This window comes from Trypanosoma theileri, assembly GCF_002087225.1.
Source record: "Trypanosoma theileri isolate Edinburgh chromosome Unknown TM35_Tth_15_V1, whole genome shotgun sequence".
NCBI classification, from domain to species: domain Eukaryota; phylum Euglenozoa; class Kinetoplastea; order Trypanosomatida; family Trypanosomatidae; genus Trypanosoma; species Trypanosoma theileri.
The window spans coordinates 468,346-487,011 of record NW_021639857.1 but is presented as its reverse complement, the minus strand read 5'-3'; the positions used below and the strand labels follow the sequence as shown (position 1 = coordinate 487,011).

The 18,666-nt window shown below is 42.1% G+C and overlaps 8 protein-coding genes across 8 annotated transcripts; all 8 read left to right on the top strand.

Annotated features, from left to right (window-relative positions):
* Positions 1 to 1,853: 1,853 nt before the first annotated feature.
* TM35_000152870 (40S ribosomal protein S8) lies at positions 1,854 to 2,519 on the top strand (the record flags this gene model as incomplete). Its single annotated transcript, XM_029025939.1, has 1 exon — positions 1,854 to 2,519. One exon carries the CDS (start codon positions 1,854 to 1,856, stop codon positions 2,517 to 2,519), a length of 666 nt encoding a protein of 221 aa, XP_028882922.1.
* Positions 2,520 to 2,797: 278 nt separating this feature from the next.
* Positions 2,798 to 3,463, top strand: TM35_000152860 (40S ribosomal protein S8; the record flags this gene model as incomplete). Its single annotated transcript, XM_029025938.1, has 1 exon — positions 2,798 to 3,463. One exon carries the CDS (start codon positions 2,798 to 2,800, stop codon positions 3,461 to 3,463), a length of 666 nt encoding a protein of 221 aa, XP_028882921.1.
* A 361-nt stretch (positions 3,464 to 3,824) lies between these two features.
* TM35_000152850 (putative transketolase) lies at positions 3,825 to 5,837 on the top strand (the record flags this gene model as incomplete). The annotated part of the gene is made up of 1 exon (XM_029025937.1): positions 3,825 to 5,837. The coding sequence occupies one exon, from the start codon at positions 3,825 to 3,827 to the stop codon at positions 5,835 to 5,837; it is 2,013 nt and encodes a 670-aa protein (XP_028882920.1).
* Positions 5,838 to 6,578: 741 nt separating this feature from the next.
* TM35_000152840 (60S ribosomal protein L26) lies at positions 6,579 to 7,010 on the top strand (the record flags this gene model as incomplete). Its single annotated transcript, XM_029025936.1, has 1 exon — positions 6,579 to 7,010. The coding sequence occupies one exon, from the start codon at positions 6,579 to 6,581 to the stop codon at positions 7,008 to 7,010; it is 432 nt and encodes a 143-aa protein (XP_028882919.1).
* An 888-nt stretch (positions 7,011 to 7,898) lies between these two features.
* On the top strand, positions 7,899 to 8,684 carry TM35_000152830 (putative mitochondrial 3-oxoacyl-(acyl-carrier protein) reductase; the record flags this gene model as incomplete). The annotated part of the gene is made up of 1 exon (XM_029025935.1): positions 7,899 to 8,684. The coding sequence occupies one exon, from the start codon at positions 7,899 to 7,901 to the stop codon at positions 8,682 to 8,684; it is 786 nt and encodes a 261-aa protein (XP_028882918.1).
* Positions 8,685 to 9,136: 452 nt separating this feature from the next.
* On the top strand, positions 9,137 to 13,219 carry TM35_000152820 (tubulin folding cofactor D; the record flags this gene model as incomplete). The annotated part of the gene is made up of 1 exon (XM_029025934.1): positions 9,137 to 13,219. The coding sequence occupies one exon, from the start codon at positions 9,137 to 9,139 to the stop codon at positions 13,217 to 13,219; it is 4,083 nt and encodes a 1,360-aa protein (XP_028882917.1).
* A 437-nt stretch (positions 13,220 to 13,656) lies between these two features.
* Positions 13,657 to 16,527, top strand: TM35_000152810 (phosphatidylinositol 3-kinase; the record flags this gene model as incomplete). The annotated part of the gene is made up of 1 exon (XM_029025933.1): positions 13,657 to 16,527. One exon carries the CDS (start codon positions 13,657 to 13,659, stop codon positions 16,525 to 16,527), a length of 2,871 nt encoding a protein of 956 aa, XP_028882916.1.
* A 373-nt stretch (positions 16,528 to 16,900) lies between these two features.
* TM35_000152800 (uncharacterized protein) lies at positions 16,901 to 18,478 on the top strand (the record flags this gene model as incomplete). Its single annotated transcript, XM_029025932.1, has 1 exon — positions 16,901 to 18,478. The coding sequence occupies one exon, from the start codon at positions 16,901 to 16,903 to the stop codon at positions 18,476 to 18,478; it is 1,578 nt and encodes a 525-aa protein (XP_028882915.1).
* Between the last annotated feature and the right edge of the window lie 188 nt (positions 18,479 to 18,666).

The window sequence follows — 18,666 nt, the reverse complement described above, 5'->3', positions numbered from 1 at the left end:
TTATTATTATTATTATTATTATTATTATTATTATTATTATTATTATTATTGTTATTATTCTTGAAGTGAAAGTACGTCCTGTAAAAAGTGTATTGCTGCATAAGAGAGGGGTGATAGTTGTATTGATTCTCTGAGGAAGACTTGATTGAGGAGAGGATAAAGAACAAGGAGTAGGGGGGAGGAATGCAAAACCTGGGCAGAACAATTGGGGTGGGGAATTTTTTTTTTTCTTTGTGTGTGTGTGTGTGTGTGTGGTTATATGTGTTATTGCTGTGCATTTTTCTCTATTCGTTTCTCTGTTTCGCTCGTTTCCTTTTTTTTTTCTCTATCTCTATCTCTCCCTTACACGAATATATTTGCTGTATTTCTATCCCAATCTAGTCGAATACTGGGTGGTTGTTTTTTCTTGATGTATGCGTGCTATTAGCAATACGTTAACAATGGGCGAATGCGGAAAAAAGAGGGGAGTGGAGAAAGATTGGAGAAGAAAAAAAAAAAGGTACAAGGGCAACAATATAAAATGAAGAGGGATAAGGATCTCAGAGAGGAACAATAAGAAGATAGTAAATGGTTTTTTTTTTCTTTTTTTTTCACTTTTATCTTTTTTTTATCTTTCTTTTGGTACAAATACTATTGCTGTTATTGTTATTACCATTGTCAATGTTAATAGGCGTCTTTTATTTCCCCCTTATACAGGGTTGGGTTGTGGTAGTGTTTTCTTGTTTTCCAGGTTTGTTTTATTATCCGCGTATGTCATGCATTTTTCATATGCAATATATATTGTTCTGCTTATACCAAGAAATCAATGAATAGAAGAGAGAAAGCAGCAACTATGTTCTAGAGCCAAATCCTCATGCAATCAAAATAGCAATAACCCGGGGGTCCTAATGATAACGATTTTTTTCTTTTTTTTTGCTGCAGGTGGAAAAAGGAAAAAAAAAAAAAGAATGTGTATTAATAAGTAAGTCTAAAAAAAAAAAAAAAAACAATACGGGGTAATTCTGCGGAGTAGTACCGTTTCTTACCACAGCACAGTATACTTTATAGTTGTGTGCTTTTGACTCCCTTTTCTTCACCCTTTTTTTAATTTTATTATCTCCGTGTCATCCCTTACCCGCATGTTTACCACGCGTTCACCTTTTTTTCTTTTTTTCCCTTGTTTTCTTGACCTCGTGTTTTTTTTTTTCTTTGTTTTTTTTTTTTCTTTTCTCATCCTCTGGTGAAGGCAAGGGCGTGTGGCCTTTCTTTCGGTTTTTAGTTGGTTTCTTTGCTTTTCCCTATTTGTGGCTCTCTTTGATTACGCACTTGTATTTGATATTCGTTTTTTACTTCCTGCGGGCCACACAAGGGCTAAAAACCAGAATCTACGTACACATGGTGAAAGCCAGCTGGGTGCCTGTTCTCGGCTGTATAGCTGAAGGAAAAGCAATAAGAAGAAGAGTTTAAAAGAAGAATATCATCGGTTTTTTTTTTTTTTTGCTTTTTGCGGAAATACAAAGAAGTGAGTATTCAGTGAAAAGAATCAGACCATTTTCCCTCCCTCCCCCCGTTTCTGCATTTCTCTCTCCCCTCCCTTTTCACCAATACTGACCCTCATTCCCTTCTTGCTTCTGCTACCGTTATTGCAGACTGAGACAAACCATCATGGGCTTTGTAGTCTTATGCAGTCTTTCTCGGCGCTCCTCCACATACACACACAAACACACACACGCACGTGTGTGGTGAGAGCTGTAGAGTATTACCTTGAAATATTGAACCCTTCATCACTTCATTTGCTTTTCGTTCACTCTCTTTCTCATTTTTTTCTCTTTCTTTCTCTTTTTCGATATTTATCCTTGGGTAAAGAAGCAACCATGGGTATCGTTCGCAGCCGCCTGCACAAGCGCAAGATCACCGGTGGAAAGACAAAGATCCACCGGAAGCGCATGAAGGCTGAGCTTGGTCGCCTCCCCGCGAACACAAAGCTTGGTCAGCGCCGTGTGAGCCCTGTCCGCGCCCGCGGCGGCAACTTTAAGCTCCGTGGCCTCCGTCTTGATACCGGCAACTTTGCCTGGAGCACAGAGGCCATCGCCCAGCGCGCACGTATTCTCGACGTTGTGTACAACGCCACCTCCAACGAGTTGGTGCGTACAAAGACGCTCGTGAAGAACTGCATCGTCGTTGTGGACGCAGCCCCCTTCAAGACGTGGTACGCCAAACACTACGGTATCGATATTGACGCCGCAAAGAACAAGAAGGGCCCACAAAAGGTTGTGGAGAAGAAGAAGTCCAAGAAGGGTGCTAGCACCGCTGTTGAGAAGTACGATATCACAAAGGCCTCTGCTGTGCTGAAGCGCAAGTGGGCATACCGCCGCAAGCACCACAAGATCGAGAAGGCAGTCGCTGATCAGCTTAAGGAGGGTCGTCTGCTTGCCCGCCTCACAAGCCGCCCAGGCCAGACCGCACGCGCCGATGGTGCCCTGCTCGAGGGTGCGGAGCTGCAGTTCTACCTGAAGAAGCTTGAGAAGAAGAAGCGGTAGGAGTCTTGGTAAATCTCCCATGGTGATTGCATTGACTTATTATTTTCTTTGTTTCATTTTTTATTATTCTTTTCTTTTTATCATCTCAAGGAACCTGTGAAAGGTGAATGGGATGCTTATTTCTTGCCCTCATTAAGAGTTTTTCTGCATTTGCCCATCCACCCACTGGTATCTTATTTTCTTTTCTCTTCTCTTCTCTTCTCTTCTCTTGTTTTATTATTATTATTTTACCCATTACCCCACAACATTTTTATTTATTGTCACATGTAAAAGCAACCATGGGTATCGTTCGTAGCCGCCTGCACAAGCGCAAGATCACCGGTGGAAAGACAAAGATCCACAGGAAGCGCATGAAGGCTGAGCTTGGTCGCCTCCCCGCGAACACAAAGCTTGGTCAGCGCCGTGTGAGCCCTGTCCGCGCCCGCGGCGGCAACTTTAAGCTCCGTGGCCTCCGTCTTGATACCGGCAACTTTGCCTGGAGCACAGAGGCCATCGCCCAGCGCGCACGTATTCTCGACGTTGTGTACAACGCCACCTCCAACGAGTTGGTGCGTACAAAGACGCTCGTGAAGAACTGCATCGTCGTTGTGGACGCAGCCCCCTTCAAGACGTGGTACGCCAAACACTACGGTATCGATATTGACGCCGCAAAGAACAAGAAGGGCCCACAAAAGGTTGTGGAGAAGAAGAAGTCCAAGAAGGGTGCTAGCACCGCTGTTGAGAAGTACGATATCACAAAGGCCTCTGCTGTGCTGAAGCGCAAGTGGGCATACCGCCGCAAGCACCACAAGATCGAGAAGGCAGTCGCTGATCAGCTTAAGGAGGGTCGTCTGCTTGCCCGCCTCACAAGCCGCCCAGGCCAGACCGCACGCGCCGATGGTGCCCTGCTCGAGGGTGCGGAGCTGCAGTTCTACCTGAAGAAGCTTGAGAAGAAGAAGCGGTAGGAGTCTTGGTAAATCTCCCATGGTGATTGCAATCATTTTTTTCGTTTGAATTTTTCTTTTCTATCTGTGCACAAGGAAATATTCGTTTTTCTATTTTGTGTCTGATAGTCCTCTTCTCCTTCCTTCGTGAAGGGTTTCACCCCTCTTTTCAGTGTGTAGTTGTACTAATGGTTCAACTGGACAGTGCGCTGTTTTTGCGTGTTTATGTGTGTGTTTACTTTGCATCTTCTCTCCTCCTTTATTTTTATTTTTTTTCTTTTCGTTTGTTTTGAGAGATCTTTAGTTAATTACAATTACTATTGTTATTATTATTATTATTGGTATTACTGTTATTATTTTATAAAGAGACTTAACAGCAATCATGGCAAAGAACAAGGACGATTTGGTAGCTAACAGCATTCGATGCCTCTCGGCAGATGTTGTGCAGCAGGCAAAAAGTGGTCACCCTGGTGCTCCAATGGGTATGGCCCCTGTGGCCTACCTTTTGTGGTCTGAAGTGATGAAGTACAACAGCAAGGATCCCTCATGGGTAGACCGTGACCGCTTCGTGCTCTCTAATGGGCATGCATGTGTTCTGCAGTATGTGATGCTACACTTGGCAGGCTATGACCTCAGCATTGATGACTTGAAAAAGTTTCGCCAGATGGATTCACGCACTCCTGGACACCCGGAAAGAGGTGTTACCCCTGGAATTGAAGTAACTACTGGCCCACTTGGACAAGGAATCGCTCAGGGAGTTGGTCTTGCCATCGCGGAAGCGCAAATGGCCGCAACATACAATCGCCCAGGGCATACCATTTTTGATCACTGGACATACGTCTTTTGTGGTGATGGTTGCTTGATGGAGGGTGTCGGTCAAGAGGCTCTCTCCGTTGCGGGACACCTTGCTCTCGAAAAGTTCGTGCTTGTGTATGATTCTAATCACATCAGTATTGACGGCAGCACTGACCTCGCTTTTACGGAGAAATCAAAGGAAAAGTATGAGGCTCTTGGTTTCCATGTCATTACGGTCCAAAATGGTGATTCAGACTTTGCCGCGCTTCGCAAATCCCTCGCGGAGTGTAAGCAAGTAAAGGGAAAGCCTAAGCTTGTTATTTTGAACACGACCATCGGATTTGGTTCTCGGTCTGCAGGTACTGAAAAGGTCCATGGAGCACCTCTCGGTGATGATGATATTCAGCAGATGAAGCAACACTTTGGTTTTGATCCTGCGAAGAAATTTCACGTGGAACAAGAAGTATATGATGTCTTTAAGCAACACGTGGTTGAATGCGAGAAAAAACAGGAGGAGTGGAATGCAGCAATGAAGAAATACGCTACAGAATTCCCTAAAGAGTTTGCAGCACTCCAGGAACAACTTAAGGGTGAACTTCCAGCTGGATGGAAATCAAAGCTGCCACTCAATGAAAACTCTATTGCCACACGTAAGGCCAGTGAAAACGCTCTTGGAGCATTGTTGCCTCTTATTCCTGCACTTGTTGGTGGATCTGCAGATCTTACACCGAGCAATCTTACTCGTCCAGGTTCAGCTAAACTGGTGGATTTCCAAAAAGATACCCCACAAGGTCGCTATATACGTTTTGGTGTTCGTGAGCACGCTATGTGTGCTATTATGAATGGAATGCACGCACACGGTGGGTTCATTCCATTCGGTGGAACATTCTTGAATTTCTTTGGTTATGCTTTGGGTGCTGTACGTCTCTCAGCGCTCAGTCATCACCATGTTGTGTATGTGGCTACCCATGACAGCATTGGCCTTGGCGAGGACGGCCCAACACATCAGCCTGTGGAGCTTCTGACAGTATTGCGTGCGACACCAAATCTGCTGGTCTTCCGCCCATCTGATCAGACTGAGACAAGTGCCTCCTGGGCGGTGGCGATGGAAAATAAGAAGGGACCATCCATTCTTTGCCTGAGCCGACAGAACACTGTTCCGCAGTCTGCTTCATCCATGGAAGGTGTGGCAAAGGGCGCGTACGTGATATTGCCTGCAGATAAACCACAACTTGTCATTGTCTCAAGTGGTTCGGAAGTGTCTATGGCTGTAGATGCCGCCAAGCAACTCAGTTCTGAACTACGTGTGATGGTTGTATCCATGCCTTGTCAAGAGCTCTTTGAAGAGCAATCTCTGGACTATCATAAGACTGTCTTCCCTGACGGTGTTCCGGTGCTCTCCATCGAACCATACGCCAGCTATGGATGGGAGAAATACTCTCATCATCATATTGGTATGACTGGCTTTGGCGCCTCTGCTCCAGCAAGTGAGTTGTATAAACGCTTTAATATCACGGTTGAGCACGCTGTTGAGGTGGGCCGCAAGCTGGCAGCAAAGTATCCCAACGGCACTGCACCTGCCAAGCGAACGAGTATCTGAAATAATGATAAGGCAAAATGAAAAATAAGTAAACCGAAATAAAAAGAAAATCAGTAAAAAGAAAGAAAAAAAAAAAATAAGACATCTCAAAAAAAAAAAAAAAACTTAAAAAAGAACAAATATGAGTGGGTCCGTTACTTTGTGGTTGGAAAATGAATCTAGGAAGGTTATCAAATAAGAAAGCAAAAGGTTAAATAACTATAAAATGAATAGTACAAAGAAAAAAAAAACGATAAAAGAAAGTTTCTTTTTCTTGAATTTGTATTTTTTTTTTTTCCCCCTTTGTGTGAAAAAAAAAAAATATGAAAAGACAAATTCATTGATTTTAATTTTTTCTCGTTGTTTTTGCCCCCCGTATGTTCTGGGGTATAGAGATGGGGATTTCTCGACAGGATGTCGTTGTTTATGTACATGTGTCTTTTTGAACTCCTTCTTTGATGTCGATATTGATATGAAAGAAAAGGGTAGAAAGTGATAGCAATGAATACATCGACATGAGCAAGAAATATATATATATATATATATATATATATATATAATACTCAGCGAAATACAATTTCCCAGCGTTTATGTTTGTGGTTTATTATTACATGTTGTTGTTTTCTTTTCTTTTCACTATATATTTCTTTTTGTATTTATTTTCTTTGCTTATTTTCTCACTTGAATTTTTCATTTCTTTTTTCCCTCTTTATTTTATTATTTTTATTTAATTTTTCTCTGCACAGTGTCACAGACTTCCACATGGCCAGCATTAAGTGTGGAAGCCGCCGAAAGGCCCGTCGCGCGCACTTCCAGGCACCAAGCCACGTGCGCCGCATTCTCATGAGCGCCCCACTCTCCAAGGAACTCCGCGCCAAGTACAACGTGCGTGCGATGCCTGTTCGCAAGGACGACGAAGTCCGTGTGAAGCGCGGGGCGTACAAGGGCCGCGAGGGCAAGGTCACCGCGTGCTACCGCCTCAAGTGGGCCATTCACATCGACAAGGTGAACCGCGAAAAGGCAAACGGCACAACGGTGCCTGTTGGCGTGCACCCATCCAACGTGGAGATCACAAAGCTGAAGCTGAACCACAACCGCAAGGCCATCCTTGAGCGCAAGGACCGCAGCACAAAGAGCGACAAGGGCAAGGGTAAGGTGACCGCAGCCGAGAAGGCCATGCAGCAGATGGATTAGAAAGCAAAGAAATCGAAGTGATACGACACATACTTTTTTTTTCCTTTACTGTTTATATATATATATATATATATATATATATTACATATATATAATATATATTTTTTATATCGTCCCTCCGTTTTATTGTTTCCCATCCCCCAAAAGGGGAGAATGGGAATGTTCGTCTCTTTAAGTATTGCTAATATTCTGATAAGTAAAAAATAATTGTTTTTTTTTTTCTTTTCTCTTCTCTCTCTCTCTTTCTTTTCATACCCTATATATATATATATATATATATATATATATATATATATATATATATTGTTCATTCTCGGAGCCACAGTTTGACAGTGTGCGTTTCTGTCTGTGTGTGTGTGTGTTAACAGAAGGTTTAGAGGGCCGATAGTATAATGTTGCGATTCACTCGGCTTAGTATGGCCATCACGGCTGCTGATCTTGAAGCGAAGATCAGATCCAGCAACCTGCTTAAGCCAATACAGGACGTTAAGGTGGTTGATGTGAGTGGGGGTTGTGGTAGTTTCTTCAATATCACAGTAACGTCACCAGCCTTCCGTGATCGAACACTGGTGCAGCAGCACAGATTGGTAAATGAGGCGTTGAAAGTTGAGATCCCTTTGATCCACGGTTTTTCACTTACTACCAAAGTGGAATAGTTTAACTACTACTATATTCTCTCTCTCTCTCTCTCTCTCTCTCTCTCTCTCTTTCTTTCTTTGGGATCCCTTTCACCCCACTGGCTCTTCTTGGTATTATTGTTATTCTTATTCTGTTTATTTGATTGTTTGGTGGTAGATTTGTTTCTTTTTATTTTTTATTTTCTTTTTTTTTTTTTTTTCTTTTTGAGCTTTTCCTCCTCCTTTTTCACCCGAGTGGACCTACGGGGTGATGATATCCTTGTTGGGGCGATCGGTCCTCGTGACGGGAGGCGGCTCCGGTCTTGGCGCAGCGACGGCTCGGGTACTGGCGGCCCACGGGGCCCGCGTGACGGTTGTTGATGCCCAACAGGAGCCGGCGAATGAGAAGAGGGGAACAGCAGAAACGAGCGAGAAGGGAGTTGTGATGCGTGTGAGGGCGGATGTCACTCAAGAGACGGAGGTGGTGGCTGCCATTCGCGCCGCAACAGACGCGTTTGGGCCGCTCTTTGGTGTTGTTAATTGTGCTGGCATCAGTCCCCCCGCAAGGGTGGTTGGCAAAAACGGGGCATGTCCACTGGAGAAGTTTGAGCGGGTGATTAAAGTAAATCTCATAGGAACATTTAACGTTTGTCGTCTCGCCGCAGAGGAGATGATAAAAAATAATGTGGCGGAAACAGAAGACCGTGGGGTTATTGTAAATACCGCTAGCATCGCAGCATATGATGGACAAATTGGGCAAGTAGCCTATGCCGCTAGTAAAGGTGGAATTGTAAGCATGACACTACCACTCGCCCGTGACTTGGCATCCCATCGAATTCGCGTTAATACTATTTGTCCTGGTGTTATGGCAACACCGATGGTGCTGGAGAAAATGTCGTCAGCAGTGCGGGAGTCGCTGGAAATGACAGTTCCATATCCACGTCGTTTGGGAGACCCGTCAGAGTTTGCGGCGCTGGTGCACCACATCATGGTAAACCGTTATATTAATGGAGAGTGTATTAGACTTGATGGTGGGCTTCGAATGCAACCCAAGTAAGAGGTTGGAAAAGAAAAAAAAAAAAAAAGAAGTGAATTTCCAGAGGCAAATGAAGGATGATAAATTATATTTCGCAATTTTTTTTTTTTTTTTAGTTGTTGTTATTGTTATTGTTGTTTTTTATTTTTTGATGGGGGAGTTTGCGAAAAAGGAGAAAAGTGAAGTGAGAAAAGTTCTTTGGGTATTGTAGCTAGCGTGTAATCTACACTGGGTAACGTTTTTGCTCTTTGCTGCAGCACCTCTGCACCATGTTAATGGTTCTTTCATTCACTACGAAAGATAATCAGGCTATTATTCTGGTATTGTACTCTTGTCTGTGATGATTATATCTCTTTGTTTGTTTGCTTCTTGTCTCTCTCTCTCTCTCTCTATATATATATATATATATATATATATATGTATATATGTGTGTGTGTGTGTTTATGTTTGTTTTGTTTAAAGGGTGAATCGTCATGATGGATCAAGATGAGTTGGTAGAAGTAAATCATCCTGATGCGTCACGTGACGCAAACGACGTTGACAGCAACCCACACATGGAGGCTGCTGAGGAAGACAACGAGGATGACTGGGGCCCCGCTTTTTTTGAGGAAGAAGAAGAGTGTGTGGAGCTTCTCTCACGTGTGCGGAAAGCCTTACTGGATAACCAGAAGCATCAAGAAGAAGGAAAAGAAAAAGAAAGTGATGAAGATGAGAAAGAGGGATATGATATAATGCTTCCCACAGCTGCGGAGGACCCACAAGGAGTAGCAGCTGCATTAGAGCGTTTCGAGCGTATCGTAACACGTTATCAGGAAAGTCCACATCTCCTTCATGGTTCACTTGAAATATTACTAGGACCTCTCGTGTCAATGATGCAATTGTTACTTCCCACTGCTTCTGATGTTTGGCGTATGGAGAAGAGTAAAAAAGATGTTGGTAATGAAAATAATGACAATAGTGACGCCGCATATGAAGAGTCTTGTCATGTATTAGGAAAGAATTATGACGAATACGATGCAGACGCTGCCAAGACGGCGATTCACCACATAAGTCGTGCTATTTATATAGTTGTTAAGACAGCTGGTGAAAAGTGTTGTACATCTTATTTTTCTAATGATGTGAAATTGTATGAAGACGTATTTTATGCTTTACGTTGGTGGCAAGGGTGTGGGTCCCGTCGTCGTGAATGGGAAGTCCGCTACTGTTTGCTTCTCTGGCTCTCAAACCTTGTGCTTGTTCCTTTTTCATTAAGTATTATTGACTCTGTGGATGGTGCTGGCTCTCTCTCGGACGCCGTGCTGCAGACGGCAATGGTGTTTCTAAGTGACACATCGAAATGTCGAGAAGGGGCCGCATTGCTGGTGGCGCGACTTCTCACGCGGCCTGATGGTGAAGTACACCGTGTGCGTTTTTTTGATTATGCACAGAAAGCGATTGCAGATAATAATAGTAGTAGTTTACTACTACATGGTGTTCTTATTGCACTTGCCAAAACATTAAAGTGTGGTCAACGTAGTGAATTAGCACCCTACGCTGCCCAACTCATTCCAAGTGTTGCTGGGGTGTTTGAGACGCGTAACAATGATGTACTCTTGTGTAAAGCAGCTGTGAAAGTTGTCCAACGACTGGCGCTTACAATGTTGAAGAGCTGCTCTGCTCCGTGGAAATATCACCGTCACGTTGCTGCACTTGACAGAAATTTGGCTGCTACTGTAACAGATGGGAATAATGCCTCTGTTAGCAGGACTGAAGAGGAGAATGAACAAAAAGATAATAATAATGATAACGAGAATAATGATAATGAAAATAATAATAATGATGATGATGATTATGTGATTGAGAATGATGAGGGATTGGAAGATGCTATTGGACTACTACTGGTTGGTATAAGTCATAGAGATACGGTTGTACGCTGGAGTGCTTCCAAAGGTATAGGACGTATATGTGATCGACTTCCACGCTCTATGTCTAATGAGGTGATAGATGCTGTGTTGGATGTATTTTCCAATGAGAACTCTGACAGTGGATGGCACGGTGGCTTACTTACTGTAGCGGAGTTGTGTAGAAGGAGTATTTTACATCCACAACACTTAGCTATAATTATGTCCTTTATTACTAAAGGATTGGTTTTTGATTTAATAAAGGGAACGTACAGTGTTGGTTCTCATGTTCGTGATGCTGCATGCTACGCGTGTTGGTCTATCGCCCGCGCCTATGATGCATCTGATATTGAAGAACATGTACATAAACTCAGTACCAGCCTTGTTGTTACTTCACTATTTGATCGTGAAGTTCATGTTCGTCGGGCAGCAGCTGCAGCATTTCAGGAATGTGTTGGACGCCTTGGGAACTTTCCAGATGGTATTCGTCTTGTCACGACGATGGATTTCTTTTCATTGGCTTCACTTCAAAATGCTTACTTGCGGGTTGCTCCAGTGGTGGCAGAAAATGCCGCATATAGAGAACGAATGTTGGAGGAACTTGTAGTGAATAAATTACTCCACTGGGATCGTCGTGTACGTTGTTGTGCCGCACGGGCATTGGGACTTCTCGCCACACAAGAAGTCTCTACAATTATGCGTGAGGTGATGCCGGAACTCCTGCGGCGGGCAACAGACAACTCCATTGCAACTCGTCATGGTGCCATACTTGCAATTGCAGAACTTGTGGATGCCCTAGATGCCTCTGTATGGCCATCAGCACTCATTGATAGTATTGCCGCATTAACACCACGGGTGGATGCGGCCCGTTTGTTTCGTTCACGCGGTGGTGAATATGTACGACAAGCGTGTTGTCGTCTTTTAGCGGCGGTTGCGCGACGACGACTGAAATTACCAGAGATGGTGGAAGTACCGAAAGTAACAGGTGGAGTGGTGCGGGCTAGAACACTAGGGAAGTTGCAGGAGTTCTTTGAAGACACATGGAAACAGATACTCGAATGGTTGCAGTTTGATGCGGTGGAGGCGTATGAAGTGTTTGCCACTACATATTACACAGAGTTCACCGCACCCTTTCATCATAAGGTGTTGGAGAAGATGTTGGATGGAAGTAGTGAAGATCGAAATCCAATGGAGCGACGCGGAAATATTCTCGCGATGGGTGCACTGCCATGGTGTATTCTCTCCGCTGCCCCAATGGAGGAAAAGGGAGAATCAGCATATATGATGTTACTACTACGAGCTACAATGAAGGCTACAGTACTCGAAAAGAGAAAGGAGGCGCAGGATGCGGAGTCACGTCGCAACGCCGTGCGGTCTCTGCGGAAACTTTTACTGCGCATTCCTGCAGGAACCTCATATCTTACACAAGAACTCTATGAAGAGGTTCTTGAGCATATTCTTGATGCTCTTGGCGACTATGCTGCAGATCGCCGTGGTGATGTTGGCTCCTTTGTGCGTTTGGAAGCTATTAACAGTTTGACACCTCTTGTGCAGTATGGATTAGAGTGTAAATGTGCAGGTCCACAGGTGGGACAGCGTGTAGCATGTGCATTGCTTAAACAGTCAATGGAGAAACTTGATAGACTACGTGGACGTGCTGTTGTTGCTCTGCAGCAACTTGTTTCTATTCCCGAAGCCCTTCCGGATAACGCTGATCATTCAGAAAATGATAACAAACATATAAATAATTCTACAAATAGTAATGGTCATAACAAGGGTGACAATAATGATGATGATGATGATGATGATGATGAAAAAGAAGGGAAGAAAAAAGGAGAATCTGATATTGAACTTTTACGGCGTGTTCTCTCTGAAGAGGCATCCCTAGATTGGTCTTCACCACAGGTCGTTTTTACAAAACTCGCTTATCCCCTCTTACAGACAGAATTATTTGCGCCATGCGTTGCTGAAGGACTTGCCGTCTCGGCTGGGACACTCTCTGTACATATTATGCGTCCAGCCGTAGAGGCTTTCCTCTCTGCTTTTCGCTCTTCACAGGAAGACCGTCTGCGTCTTTCACAAGTATTGATTGCAATTGCAGCCAAGTACACCCATAATGAACGTGTTATAGTGCCACTATGTAGTACCATTGATACTCTTATTAATGCCAGTGTATTTGACGAAGCACGACACATGGATGTAGTAGAAATTTTACGTAATGAGCTGAAGCACTTTTCTACGAATATTCTCGTTTTACTACCTCTTGTCGGTGTACTTGGTGGTCTTTGTCGAAGTAGTATTCGCGAAGCACGTGAAGCGGCATGGGGACTTAGTCTCGTCATGCTTGCGAGTCGTTACCCGAAGGTGCGTGCCAAGATGGCAACTGATATGTACACTTCTCTTTTAGTTCTCACTTCTTCTATTTCTGATGAGGCGGAGGAGTCTGAGACTCTCGCAGCTGAGAGATGTGCGAGAGCCATGCATCACCTCACTGTGACTCAATGGGATGGTAGTGAGGCGGTGAAGGTCCGCAGTGCACGGGATGAGTTGTATGATATGTTGGGTATCACCCGCCCCACTAAAGAGATCGGGAATAATACAGTAGAAGAGAAAAAGAAAGCAAACCGCATTGTAGCGGGTTCTTATCTCTATCTTGTACAGGAGGCAGGATACTGAAAAAAAAAAAAAAAAGGCTATTCTCATTGATTCTTTTTCATGAAAAGAAAAAAAAACGAAGTGAAAGAAGAAGAGGAGGAAGAAGGACTATTCTAAGCCGAAGCTGCTGTGAAACTGGAAGGAACAAAAAAAAAAAGAAAGAAACAAGGAAAGGAAGGGAGAGAATATTGCTGGAGAAGTGGCTATTATTATTATTATTATTATTATTATTATTATTATTATTATTATTATTATTATTATTATTATTATTATTATTTTATATGTGTATTGGAAGGGTGACGATTATAATTCTTTTTTCTTTGTTTTTTATGTTTGTATTTTGTACCTCTTCTATCCATAACTCCAATTGATTATTTTTTTTTTATTTCTTGCTCTTTATTTATCCATTTCCATGTGTAATTTCATTTTGTGAAAATACAGTAGTGCATACTGTTTGGATGGCCACTAATGAGTCCAATGTTGTCTCTGCACTACGGGAGCGGAAGCCGTACGATGTGTTTCACTGGGTCTCGCCCAGCAGTGAGTTCATCGCCGCCAACGATATCACGGATTATTTCATGTTGTATCTCCATTCCATAGAGGGTTGGCACAGGAGGTGCGATGGGGATAATGATGTTAATGATGATGATGATAACAATAGAATAAATGAGAATGGAGAAGAAAAGGAATGTACAGGAGGAATGTCTAGTAGTGGATATGAGGATGTTGAGAAGCACAAGTTGGGAGACCACGACGGAATAGAAACACTTTTTCTCACTTTACAGATGTTTCACCTGGGCCAATCCATCACCCCATTATTATACTCTTCTCATACTCGCGATGATCGTTGTATTTTGGATGAATGGATTATCTTTCCCATCGCCGTCTGTGATGTGCCATTAGATGCTATTCTACACTGTGCTGTCTACTCCCGCAAAGGACTCCTTGGCCGTACAACAATTCATCCCTTCACTACTCGTGGAGAACTCAAAGCAGGTCCACATCGTTTTATCTTATCAACAACAGATAATCTATCAGCAGCAAGAGGAAAAGAAGAAGGAAGAGGAGTTGTAGGTACATCGGAAACACCATCGTGGGAGATGCTCGCACGTGATCTTCACCATGGACTCTTACAGCCAGTGCCATGGATGGATAAACTGCTAGAGCAACGTCTTGCAGAAATGCGAAGGGTTCAACCTGATTGTAATGGTGAAACACCATTAACCCTATCGTTACATTTCCCCTTTGCAAGTAATCGTTATCCTGTATTTATGTTATCTATTCCACAGGAACTCCCTATTGGGTTACAGTCCTCTTTCCATATGGCAACACCAACACAACCTTTTATTGATATTTGTATGGGTGATGAAAACCTCTGTGAAACTAAAGCGTCTGCTCTATCCAAGTCACTTTTTCTTCTTTCAGATGTTGACGCACAGCCTGGGCCGGTGGAACGTCGACAATTACAGGAAATAGCACGAAGACCACTAATTCACTTGGAATCTATGAAAGTAGATGATGAATTACTTTTATGGCGTTTTCGTTTCTTTCTATCTCGTGATCCTACATACTTTGTTCCTTTTATGCGTTGTGTAAATTGGAGCAATAAAAAAGAGCGACAAGAAGCTCTTAAAGTAATGCAACAATGGAAACCTATTAGTTTTGCACAGGCCTTACTATGTCTTTCTTTCTTCTTTCGTGAAGTAGCCTATGTACGAAATCATGCTATAAACTTATTAAAACGACAATCGGATGAACGTATCCTTCGATTTCTACTGCAATTAGTTCAAGGTGTACGATATGATGTAAAGGGAGAGTTGGAACAATTTCTTTTACATCGTGCCCTTGGATGTTGGGAGATCTGCTCTACTCTCTTTTGGTATGTCTATGTGGAGACTTCACTAGAGAAACCAACAGACATTGAAGAAGAGACGACTCGGAGTACGACGGCACAAGTAAAGGGATATGCCGCCTTTCTCCAACATCTCGAGACGAAATTGGAAGAGTCTCGACCACACTTTTTACAACTTATTCGTCGAGAACAGAAGTTAATGCATGTTTTGCGTGTTCTCTATCGTACAATTCTTAAGGATCCGCGTGATCGTATTAAGAGAATGGAGTTTGCTACTTCACTTATTACTATGAAAAAATGTGGCATACAGGAACTTTTTCCTTCAGTCTCTGAGCATACAGTAAAAGGTGTAGAACGCTTCAATACTGTAACACTTCCCACTCATCCTTGTATAATGGTAGAAAATATTTCATCTAATGGAATCTATATGTTCAAGAGCGCCAAGATGCCTATTAAGATACCTTTTACAATACAGTCCGACTACATTTGTAGTAGTGGTATTAATAGTGTCCGTAATAGTGACAGTATGAACAACAACAACAACAACAACAACAACAACAATAACCATAAAAATACAATGAGTAGGAGTGCTAGCACTAATATGAGTAGCAGTAATGAACTTCTCACCAATTCTATTTACCGACTCACATCAGAAGAAATTGTAAGAACTGGTCCAGGTTTTCTTCCACTCTCTCTTCCATCATTGGATGTTAGCATTATCTTCAAAATGGGTGATGATGTTCGACAAGATCAACTAGTAGTACAACTTGTACAACTAATTGACTCACTATTGCGTGAAGATGGTTTGGATCTTTGTTTGACTCCATATCGTGTGTTGGCAACAGGCACAACAGAAGGTCTTGTTGAAGTTGTACCAGATGTGGTTACATTTCAAAGTGTACAACGTGACATTATTAAATACATTCGAACACATAACCCTTCAACAGAGGGATTTAATGCCGCCATGTCTAGGTTTACAAAGAGTTGTGCTGGTTATTGTGTACTCACATTTATTCTAGGTATTGGCGATAGACATTTGGAGAATATTCTTATCACACAAGATGGACGATTACTACATATTGATTTTGGATATATTCTTGGTAATGACCCGAAACCATTTCCACCACCTATGAAAATAAATAAAGAAATGGTAGAAGCATTAGGTGGACCTCAAAGTACAGGTTACATGGAATTTAAATCATACTGTTGTAGTTCATATAATATCATTCGGAAACACGCACAACTTATCTTAAGTATGTTAGTACTTATGGTAGATGCATCTATTCCGCAGATATCAGGTGATGGAAAATTAGATCCTCGTGTTAACCTCTTAAAAGTACAAGAAAAACTGCGATTAGACCTTTCAAATGCTCAAGCAGCGCAGTATATTCAAAATGTTATAGCTGACAGTGTAGGGTCTATTTTTACTAATCTCTGGGATGTCATTCATGTTGCCACTCAAGCGACACGTCATTAAACCGAAAGTTGAACATTTTGAAATGTTAAATGCTGATATATATATATATATATATATATATATATATTTGTTGCAGTTGTGTTATTTGTATTCTCTTTCTCTGTCCTGATGTGTGTGTGTGTTTCCTCTTTTTTTTTTTTTAAAATATATACTTTGGTATTTACAGATCGGTCTCTATATCTTTTTTTCTTCTTCTTTTGTTTCCATTTTTTTTTTTTTTTTTTTTTTTTTTTTTTTTTTTTGCTTTTCTTTCTTTATCGTCATTATTGTTATCAATAAACATTACGGTTATTTGATCGCAATTACATTATTATTGATATTATTAATTATTATTATTATTATTATTATTATTATTATTAAAATATGAAATAGTATGAAGCGAACGGTTTCTGGCGGAGATCTGGATGTGGCTCATCCCGCTGTGTGTTTCTACCGCGAGGTGCTCATCAATTTAAAGTGGTCCGCCATCCGCAGTGACTTCCTCGAGGCTCTGCAGACCGCCCCGCATCTTCGGTTTGCGGAGCCAAAGAAGTTGTGGCGGCACAGTCAAGAGGCACTCGGGAAGTGGGTGCTCTCACAAGTGGCGCGGGATACACAAAGTGGCACAAGTGCAAATGCATCTATTTTCTTTTTTCCAACAAGGGCCATGTTGCCAAATGGTACATATGATGAACAACTCATTCGAGATATCTCACTGAAGTGTGAGGATTCCAGTAGTTTAGATGTGATTACAAGCATCAAGGAAGTGCTTAAACGATTTAATCTATCACAGCGTTGTGAAGAGGCGGCAGTGGAAATAGAGAAGGAGTTGGAAACTACGAACCCATCATCTTATTGTACACCATCACTTTCTATTATATCCGCAGAAGATGAAAAGGGTCGTACAGCCATGCAGCGCCGTGTACAAGGATCTATTGCGGTGATTGGTGTCAAGTGGCCTAACCACATTGCAAATCGCATGCGCCGAAAATGTCCATCTGTATCTATTCCACTTGCTGCTTACAAAAAACTTGATATGTGTTACCGTCACTTTACGGATAAGACAGAGAGTGTACGCTACTCTAGACTAAATTATGAAACTCGTTTCACCTTAAGAGCGGCTACACTTGCTTTACGATATGAGGGTTGTCTAGCAACAGGATCACTGCAACTGTGTGCAGATACAAAATTAAAACAGTTTTTACATTTTGCTGGTTATCATGTGATGGATTTATGTGCTTCTCCAATAAATGCTTATATGGGATCACCAAAAGATGGTTCCTACAAGAGTATAAACAAGAATAACAGTAGTGAGAAACATGAAAATAATTCTTCCCTCGAAAATGAAAATCTACCGAACCATTTTTGTAGCGCCTTCTTTGATACTGATCGTTACTTTGGTAGTCTTGGAAGTGCAATGAACTTTGATGTAGCAGAGGCGTACAATTCGTCTGAAGTAAACCCAGAAAAGAAACCATTTTTATTAACTCTTGATGTTCCATACGATGAGGATCTCTGTGAACGACTGTTCTTAAAACTTATCAATGATATGAAGAGAGTTGAAAATAAGGTGTCACATTTCATTGCAGATTATGTGTTGGTATTACCTCTTTGGTGGGATGTACCAATGCAGCGGCGTAAAGTGCTCTTTACTGAGGCTGAAAGCGGTTCAATTCCATCTTCACCTGAGGAAAAGTTAAAGTTAGATGGTATTATTAAGGAACGCAGCGCTATGTTGAATGAGGGATATATTGTTCCCTATAGTTGGCCACAACGTTTGGCAGAAGCAGCAGGAACGAACTGGGTTTGTTTTGATGGTGTCTTTGTGGGAGGTAGTTATGAGTATTTCTGTACAGCCACCAACAAGTGGCTGCGTGGTGTCACTGCAACCGAAGTGATTGGCTTGTCACAGCCGAGGGAGCAGGAAACGGCACTCTCGCTGGAGTCTTTGCTCTCCCGTTTCTATGGTTGAGATATACCTTATATATCTACAGGGTAAAAAGAAAGAGAAGAAAAGAAAAATGAAGAAGAGGATTCATTCTTCGTTGATCTTTTTGAAGAAAAACCAAGGTGTTGTTTTTTTAGTTGGTAATTTGTATTATTATTATTATTATTATTATTATTATTATTATTATTATTATTATTATTATTATTATTATT